Below are 9938 nucleotides of genomic sequence, written 5' to 3' on the forward strand. Positions count from 1 at the left end.
GGTTATCTCTGACCCGATCCCTTTACTTATGCACTTTACTTTGTGATAGCCATATTGTTCTTTGTCATATATCTTGCTATCACATAGTTGCTTATCTTGCTTAGCATAAGTTGTTGGTGCACATAGATGAGCCTAGTTGTTGTAGGTTTTGTGCTTGACAAATTAACCGTTTGGTTTATTCCGCATTTGTTCAAGCCTCTACAGTAATTATTTTAAAACGCCTATTCACCCCCCCCCCCTCTAGGCGACATCCACGATCTTTCAGCTGCCCCAGACGATAGAGTGGTCGGGGAGCCTCTCCCGCAGCCCAGGCAAGGGCGCATCGCCGCATGCAGGCGCGGGTTCGTCCGCCCGCCGTCGCCGAAGGTTTACGGGCATGGACTCGTCCAGCCGTCCACCGGGCTCGGCGCTTGCGCAGCGTCTTTGTGGCCTGCCGATGCCGTTCATACAGTGTGACGACTGCCCGGACGAGCATTATGCTAGATCAATCTAAGTTTTACAGGCCGGGACGAGCTGCGCCAGATCAAAACCCGCCGACCCGTAAAAAGGTATATTCCACGAATATGATTTTTTTTTCGGGTCCATTATGCGAGGTCTGCATCTGTGTCACCCCGCGCCGGCCCACAAAAATGGTTTTGGCGAACTGCAAACAAGTTTTGCGGGTCGGCGGGATGCAGGATCCGCTAGAGTTTGCTCTAACACAAAAACGTCCCCGTGTCGCTCTACCATGGCAACCTCTATAGTGTAAATTATTCAAATAGCCATGTACACAATTATTGATGAGCTAGCATGGTCAAACTTCACTAGAATTATAGGTTTTGTTTACATACACATTCAAAAAAAAAAGGAGGTACCATTGCGTGGCAGGGAGTGAAAAAAGTTGCCAAGTACCCTCTCCGATCCAAAATAAGTTCACAGTTAGACACTTATTATGGATCGGAGGTAGCAGAAATATTACCGGTAGGGTCACAACTAGATATCATTAGAGCATCTCTTGTAGATCCCGAATAACCATTCCTCAGTAGTGTGTTATTAGCAAGTTTGGCTGAGCAATCCAATAAACTACAGTACTTTACCACCCATGACGCGGAACAAATTGTTCGAAACAGCTTATTGCCAAAATTGCATTTACACTCATTCACTCAGTTTACCTCTGTTCTGTACAGCTTTAAGATGAGGAACTATTTGATAAATCAAAAGAATAAAGGAAGCACAACCTAGAGAGCTAATGGACAAACTGTACAGATTAACAGCTAAATACAACCCCCAAACAAATGAATGAAATCACTACATGACTACAAGAACTAACACATCAGGATATACACTTTACAGGTAACGGCGAAGAAACTGCTCCAGAGTAAAGAGCCCTAAGTACAGAAATGAACTTCAAAAGAGTTTCTTCAGAAAACCACTTCAGTTTCCATGTATGTACTGTGTAATTTTCATCTGCTTGCTTGTTCTGCGAATTTCCAGTGCTGCTGTGAAATTTTCCTTCGTTTATGTGTTTGTGCAAAATTAATGTCAAGCATTCCTTGTCACGCTGATCCACAACCTAAGTATAGGAAATGCAGTAGGAAAATTTAGAAATGTCAACAAAATGGCATCAACCCTTTTATTATAATGAAGCAATATATTTAGCTCGTATTACATCACAACTCGGTAAAATAAGAGGGGATTCCCTTCAGAAATACGGAGTAAGGTCGATGATAAGTACTCCGTACAATAAAAATACAAGTTTAGAGACAAGGGTCAAACCTGTGTGCGAGAATACACAGAGCCACACTTATGCATATTCCACAGTAGACAAGAATAAAACAGATATCCCCTTTTTGGGCAAGGGAACTATCAGAGCAAACTATTTTATGGAAAGAATATCGCTGCAATGCAAAGTAACCAAGATAGATTGGAAATCTTAGAAATCAAACACAACTTACCACTTCCTTAATACTGTTGATAGAGCAGCATTCATCGAGAAAAAAATATGGAGGATGTGAATCATCAGGAAAGCAACCAAACTGATGTAGGTTCTCAATGCACACACATATTGATCCTTCGGTAACAACAAGGGATCTAATAACCAGGGATTCCTCTGCAAAACAGAAATGGACATAATTCAGCAATTTCTAAGTAAAATAACTAAAAAAATGTACATTACAGAGGTAATATTCCTGTTCTCCAGTTCTAATCCTTCGGGTTTAGTAACTGAATTATTACATAAGCGGCAGATGCAAATAAAATAATAGATCATCAGCGATAGATGGACGAGGCTCATGGCATGCCAACATATGCCATGTCATGCCAGATGCGGCATCATCAATATTTGGTGATGATGCATGCCACTATCAAATTGTTTACGGGATTTCACAAAATGGACCCAATTAAAGCCAGAAGGAATGTATGCACCTGGGTGCTGAAATTGAAAAAATGGGTAAACATCTAATATGCATGTAAAGAATTGGGGATGGAAAATTGAAATTACCTTGCAAACATCTAATCATGAAGAATTAAACAAGGTAGCGTTAGATTTCTTAGATCAAATTACATGACCACCCAGCAGACATACTATGTAGTTATCTACCTTGCAAACTAACATAACATATGCATATGCCAAAGTCCAAGTAATCATCATGACGACTCAGCTCACTGGCAGCATGTTGTGTCATGATGGGTTTGAGTCCTTGATCAATTAATCCCCAGCTCTCTCACCATAGGACTGAGTGCACTGTACCAAGTTTAACACTTCGATGTGGAATCTTTGATACTGAGCAAGAAATTGTGTGTATTCTGGACAAAATATCACAATGATTGCCCAAGATAAAGCTTGTGGGCTCATTGCTTTAGTTATCATATGTCCAAACGAGATTCTGGACAGTAAGCATAAACAATATTCATTTAGAAACAAAATGGCTTAAATAGTGTTACTCGACTTACCATAATACAAATGACAAAAAACTATATGTTTTCTTTCACAAGGATAAGATGTGTATCAATCCTACTCTACTTTGTCAGGCTTCAAGGGAGAAAGCCAAGACTCACCCAAGCAGGTAAGATCATAAGAATTCAAAAAGTGAAGAAAGTTCTAGTCTAGATCCCATAGACAAATAGGGGTAATATTTCACCACTCAAATAACAGTACCTTCAGCATCATTCTTCCAAAACATCAACATGGAGTAGAGAAATATCCCCATCTTCAAACTTGCACATATACATTTCTCGAGCAATTTAACTTGAATCTTCTCCCAACTGCCATTTAAATTACAGGAGAAAGTGTAATCAGAAATGAAATAGAAGGCACAATAAACACAGACAAAATCCTTTTTTTGTTTATCTAAAAGAGAAGGCCTTTGCTCACGGAGAAAACATAAAGCTAAATAGACAAACCTTTGCAAAGATACCCCGCTAGTTAACTGTGGAAAGCTGAACAGATTCAAGAGCCAAAGTACATCTTGTGCTTCCTTGGAAGTACGTGTCAAGAATAGATGAGCTGTATGATCTGCCATGTGTACCCTGCGATATGAGAAAACAAAAGTAAGCCTCAGATAAGCCAAAAAACCACCACTTATGATTGATATGCTAATAGACCTTAGTGCTTGTAGACCCAGCCCAGTCAAAACTTTTTCCAGATCTTCAAGCCTATAGCACCCCAAAACTCTTGGCATAATTTCTGTAAATTAGTCAGTGTGTAAAGAATTATTAATACAGTTTTAGAATAGGAACATGAGAAAATAAATTTCCATACAACAATAAAAATGTAAAATTCCAGTTGCAATAGTCTTATAATTGTCTAACAGAGACAGAAGAGAACCTAGAGAAAGGCTTTGGAAGAAAAGAAAACAATGTGTAGAAAACTAACCTTGTTCATCTTGCTCCATATCAACTAGCAGAACATACAATTTATTCTGAGAACTTCTCAACAAGGCTACTTCTCTACAATAAGTAACAATACACTAGTCAGGTACAGTAACTAAAAAGAATATCGCATGCAGACAGGCTTTCAGAACTGCTGTTAAGTTCAACAGAAGTTAAGAGAGCATTTACTGGGCATGGTTGAGGATTAAATGGTACTCCCTCCGTCCCATAATATAAGAACGTTTTTGACACTAGTGTAGTGTTAAAAACGTTCTTATATTTTGGGACAGAGGGAGTATACAAGAAAGTACTTAGAATTAAAAAATCCAACTAAATGTCATGTTCAAAGAGCTGTTATTGATAACTACTTATTGTGCATTTAAGTACTTTGAAGTCTGAATCATGAGATATATTACTGGACATTTACGCATTTTATGTTCTATGCAAATGCCATCAACATCGGTGAAGATGGTGGTGGAGCCAAGGATTCAGGTCCCCATATCTTGGATTCAATTTCATTAGAAGTTTGGCCTAAAAAAAGTTGGTTTGTAGACCCCCATACTGCACAAGGCCCCAAGAGTCTTTCATCATTCGCCTACGGGTACAAACCATGGACTCCTGCGCCGTCTCAGGTGGGTGTCTGACATGTCAAATTGTTACTTGATTAAAGTAACGAAATTAAGTAGACCCAACACATACAGCCCTGTCATGTGTTGCATGACCATGGTGTTTTGATATACTTTGAATACATTCATCGCCAGCTTCAGTTTTCTCTAAGCAAGCTCATGAATAAAAAAATGTAATAGATAATAGTTATGATTTTGAATATAATTGCATTCGCTCCTCCAAAGCACTAATGGTCAGCAATTACCTGATTAACAGGTTAAGGCAGTTCTATTCTGCTAATTTTAACCGTCAGTACATGTTTTGTTGTGCTGCATGGTGTTTAGTTTGAAAAACAAACTATAACAGCAGAGGCAAATAAGTAACCATGTTAGTCTGATATGCAGCAGCTAGTCCTTAATTTGCGAACTTACAGAAAAAGAAGTAATCCGTACTTGTACTGATAATCTTTGGTTCTACAAAATGTACTTCGATGGTCAGCGACTCTTTCATTCAGATTCAACAGCCGTTCATCATCAGTTTCTAGTCTCTACTCTCTACACATGTCAAATATAGGTAAAACAACTCTAACCTTTGAATTAAATCGCTTCCATCTTGAAATATGTATCCACAACGAGCTCCTTGTTCACATATTTCGGACTCTTCAACATTAGCAACTTCCAAATTGAAGAAATCCTCTATAAGCTTGTACTTATCCCTATCAGTGTTGCAAGTAACTGTATCGGCATCAATCGACAAGTTATTCTTGTGCAAGATACTTGAATAGTGTTTTTTTGAGCTTTGATCCTTGCAAATAGTACTTCCAGTTAGGTCGTAGCTCAGGTGACCATTTGCACCCACTGAACCCCCCTCTTCCAACTTATCTCCATTAGCCTCTGTAAATTCTAGTTTAGTGCCATTACGGTCCTTAAAAATAGGGAATATCTTCCTCTTAACCTTTTGCTTGTCATTTTGTCTAATCAGATGGCCACCTGAATCTTGACCTAGATGTCCATTCCTCTGGTTACTGTCATCTGGCTCCTTAATACCAAACTCTATGGCATCTGTAAAAGTTGGGTCATCTTCTGCCGAACAGTCAGACAATTTTTCCTCTTGTGAGAAAAGCTCCATCCCATCCATTTCCTCATGATCAATATCTGCATAAGGAAATGAAGCAATCTGACCATTCAGGGCTAGTTCCCTTTTTGTCTGAATTGCTACGCAATCATCTTCTGAATTGCACGAACATAAATCACCTGAAGAGTCATCACTGCAGCTGCTACCACTACCAAGAGAACCAACACATTGGAAATCTCCTGAACTCTGCAAAAATTCTTCCTCCATAAAAAGTCTTCGACGTAGGATGTCTTCCTTGTATTGTGGAGGTGACTGTGGACTAGGGTATGCAAAGGATGGACTTGGTTCTATCAACTTGCTTGTTGCATTAGATGGTGTTCCGTTCGTATGCAAAAAATTTGCACCACCTCCCACATCAGATAAAGAATCTGGATGTGAAGTGCCCACAAATTCTAGTGGAGGAAGCTGTACGGCAGAATTCAAGTGTACCCTTACATGAGTTTGGTCAGCATTCACTTCGTTCAAGGATCCTGCAGTGAAGCCATTAGCGACGTTGCATGCATCATCTGTGAAAGACAATTTAGACTCCACAAGGTTTGAGCTGCTTCCACCTTCTGATGTTTTTGCCAGGTCTGTGACACTCTTGGAGCTCTCTATGTTCAATTTTTCTCTTCTGTTTTGTTTTTTCTGACTTCCATTTCTGTTAGTGAAATCAACATAAAGGCTGTCACCATCTGTGTTCTCTGTATTTTCATCCATCCACTCCTTAAATTCACGCAGCCAGTCAGTCGATCTTTCCTTCTTCATCAACTCTGCTGTACTTATCAAAGAAGTAATTTTTATGTCATTATCAGCAACGGCAACTTCATCCTTCTTTGAACTAGCACTATCACGGGGGCTGGACTGCTGGTCCACACCTTCATCACAAGGACTTCTCTCTTCCTCCAGAATACAGGCAAGTCGGGAAATCTTTTTCTAATATAAGTGGAAAGCAGAATGTCATTAAAATAGTCATACGCGCTCACATTTAGTCGTGTTCAGGATACAAATGCAGGATGCCAAACTTCTGTAAAATTATTTCAGTTCTGCTAAGATATATTGATGGTTTTATAGTGCATTTATAGAAACTAAGATGTCATATATGGCAGCACCTATGCTGAACCAAGCAAAAAAAGGAATCCTGACAACATACGGAAATAATGTATATCCAAGGGGAAAATGAAGCCTTACCAATTCACTAAGCAACATGCATTGACTTATCTATCCTCCAGGGAATAATAAAATCAAAAGTGTTAACTGAGGAAGCTTATAATTGGTGTGACATGCTGATATATAATAGATTAGACTATTAGAAGTCAGTAAAAGAGATGCATACCATCATAGAATTTGAAGTGTATTCATCCTCATGATCATCTTTTGCAGGAAAATAAAATCCATAGCCAGCAGGTTGTTTTTGTCTGCTTCCAAACAATACTTGCTTTTCCCAGTATTCTTGTGTGTTCATACCTTTATCATCTAACTTTAACTGAGGCAGAAAAATCATGGAACAGAGTATTCATGTTACTTCAATACTGTGGAAGAGACTTATTATAAACAAGACTATGGACAACCAAAATAGTTTAACATGCTTGAGCTAAAGCACTTACATTTTCTGAATTATGGAAAAAACTAAAAACACGTGCTCGATACCAACGAGCACAGCAGATTGGATTGCCTTCCAACCATACGTTCTGTAGCAAAGAGAAGCTGCCAAGAATTTCCAACTCTGAGAAATTTGATATGATGTTGTAAGACAGATCAAGGCCCACAAGCGACGTGAGGTTTTCAATCCCATGTATAGTAGTTAAAGCATTGTTTCTAAGTACTAGTTTACCAATCCGACTGAAAACCTGCACAAAGGTAACATGTAATCAGACAACAAAAGTAAAGCCAAGAAGCTTGTTTACTATTTTAAACTGAACTATGAAGGAAGTTAAACCTCACTCAAGGATGATATAGAGCGCAAATGATTAAATCCAAGGTCCAGATTTCGCAACTTTGTACATTTCCGCAGATTATCCACCTTTGCAAATCGGTTCCGACTAAGATCAAGGGTTTCAACCGCAGGTAACAATTGCAATGACTCGTCCATGACTACGAGATCATTAGAAGCACAAGAGACGTACGAAAGCCGAATCCATACAGGAGAGTCCTTGATATCCATCACTCTACTCACAAATATATGCCTAAGAGCATCCTGCAGTAGCACAAAAATTAACTGTTATGAATCTGGTAACGTCGCAATATTTCGTACAAATGCTTGGAAAAGAAGCATAAATTGCAACAACCGCTCAATGAATACAAAGATATATGCATCACTTTTTGCTGCTAGCTGAGCTTTTGGTTGCATGCCAAGATACAAATAGAGAGAAGATGTAGCACACCCGATCAACCTGAGGCCATCACATCAGGAACCAATACCGAAGTTCTCCAGCTACTACCCTCAATAATAATTCTGCCGTCCATCGGCCAACAAAGAACAATATTTAAAACAGAATAACAGATGCCGGATGACATGTCATGATTGGCAATGCAAGCACATGGGAGTAAGGTAAATCTGGTGTACTTATAATTACGTAGTCCATGGGCCAACAAAAGAACTGTGTTTAAAAAAGAATAGCAGGTGCCACATTAAATCTTTATTAGTTCCAGATATCACTGTCAATCCACCAAACATCTAAGGTTCTAGCTCAGAGGGAGCGATAATTTCCATAAGAGTTTCCGTCGGAATTTGGAAAACAAAGTACATGAGGTGCATAAAGCAACATTTCCAGCTGCATACAAGTAGAGACATGACAATCTATCAGGAATCCACATGGCTGGGCATCTTTTTAATCTCACGGATTGACTAATTATATCAGGGGATAAATGCAGCATGTGCGAAAGACATAACTATTAGAATAGCACTATGGTGATGTTGATCATGTGCGACAACAATTGCATTACAGCAGCATTGCAAGATGCCACAGTTGGTCTACTACAGGCAAAACAAATGACGCAGACTAAATTGGTAAATTTGCACCGAAGTTGCAAGTGCAATACTCAGTGAAACCAAAATACAACCAACAAGATTCCATTAAACCCCACCAGAAAGACTGTAAACGTCAGTAAACATAGAAGTTTCACACTAGAAAGGCATCTTAACACTACGAGAACAGCAGATCACCAAAAATATTGTCAGGAACCTATTGAGTAAATAGAACATAATTGATGCATGCAGCGGACCAGATTGGATCCTAGGAACATAGTATTAACTATGGACCATACCAAACTACTGCAGCAAGTGGGCTGAAACTAAACTCCCCTTTGCTAGCTGTAGATGAACCAAACAGCGAACGATAATCATGATTCACAGCTCAGCTTAGCTCATAAACTCATAGTTTAGTAGGGGGTCATAATTAGCTGAATTGTCACCAGCAACAAATTGCGTTAGCTGTATGGCCAGAATTACGGGGAAACATGACAGAATCGCACCGTGGAGTTGTGACAGACGAGCCTCTCGAGCGTGTGTCGGAGGTCGAGCAGCCCCCTGGCGGCGGAGGTGGAGAGGTCGCAGCCCCGCAGCTCGAGCACGCGAAGCCGCGCGAACGGCAGGAGCGAGAGCGGCGCCGGGTCGCGCCCTGGCCCCGCGGCGACGACCTTGAGCGACGTGAGGAGGCGGAGGATCCGGCGGAGCTGCTCGAGCGCGCGGTGGTCCCCGAGGTCGGCGACGTAGGCGCGGAGGTAGTCGACGGGCGCCCCCGCGCCGACGGCCTCCAGCTCGCGCAGCGCCTCGAGGCGGGAGGCGACGTAGTGGAGGCCCACGGGGTGGAGGCGCAGGGTGAAGGAGCCGTCGAGCAGCTCGCCGGCGTGGCTGGCCACGAAGCGGACGAGCAGGTCGAGGTAGCGGTCGCCGGTGACAGGCGGCGCGGCCCCGGAGCGCGGGGTCGCCATTGGGATCCGGCTAGGGTTCGGGGGCGGGCCGCATCGGCGGAGGGCGGGGCGGGGGGAGAAGGGCCGGCGGGCCGGCGGGCGGGCGAGAGGAAACGGACACGGCCGCGGCGCGGCTGGCTGCTATGATTGAGGGACACGCACGCACGCGGGTGGGGGAGGGAACGGAAGGCGACGGGGTGCAAATGCGCAGTGCGACGCAACTGCAAATTGTATCGCCGGTTTCGCTTTGGTTTCGGCAGACTCTTTTTTCTTTAGGAAGGTCCTGTTTGTTTAAGAAGCTAGACTAGACTGGAAACTGACGGGATCGCCTGGCCTGGGTACTCCACTGTGGGAGCTGTCGTCCTGCCTGCCGCGTGACTTTGCATGTTCCTTCACCGTGCGTTGGTGTATGTCCAACGATTTGTGTTAGTCTATACTCCTTTTTTTTTTGAGACATT

General features: G+C 41.8%; 1 protein-coding gene across 1 annotated transcript; it reads right to left on the reverse strand.

The window, feature by feature from the left end:
* Positions 1 to 1095: 1095 nt before the first annotated feature.
* LOC119291171 lies at positions 1096 to 9559 on the reverse strand. Its single transcript, XM_037569880.1, has 11 exons — positions 9043 to 9559; positions 7508 to 7765; positions 7176 to 7418; positions 6905 to 7054; positions 5045 to 6504; positions 3854 to 3927; positions 3583 to 3664; positions 3382 to 3507; positions 3137 to 3243; positions 1935 to 2089; positions 1096 to 1552 (listed from the first exon to the last, which is right to left on the reverse strand). Exons 1-11 carry the CDS (start codon positions 9499 to 9501, stop codon positions 1313 to 1315), a joined length of 3354 nt encoding a protein of 1117 aa, XP_037425777.1. The 5' UTR covers positions 9502 to 9559; the 3' UTR covers positions 1096 to 1312.
* Positions 9560 to 9938: the final 379 nt, after the last annotated feature.

The sequence above is a fragment of the Triticum dicoccoides genome, chromosome 4B (assembly GCF_002162155.2).
Source record: "Triticum dicoccoides isolate Atlit2015 ecotype Zavitan chromosome 4B, WEW_v2.0, whole genome shotgun sequence".
NCBI lineage: Eukaryota > Viridiplantae > Streptophyta > Magnoliopsida > Poales > Poaceae > Triticum > Triticum dicoccoides.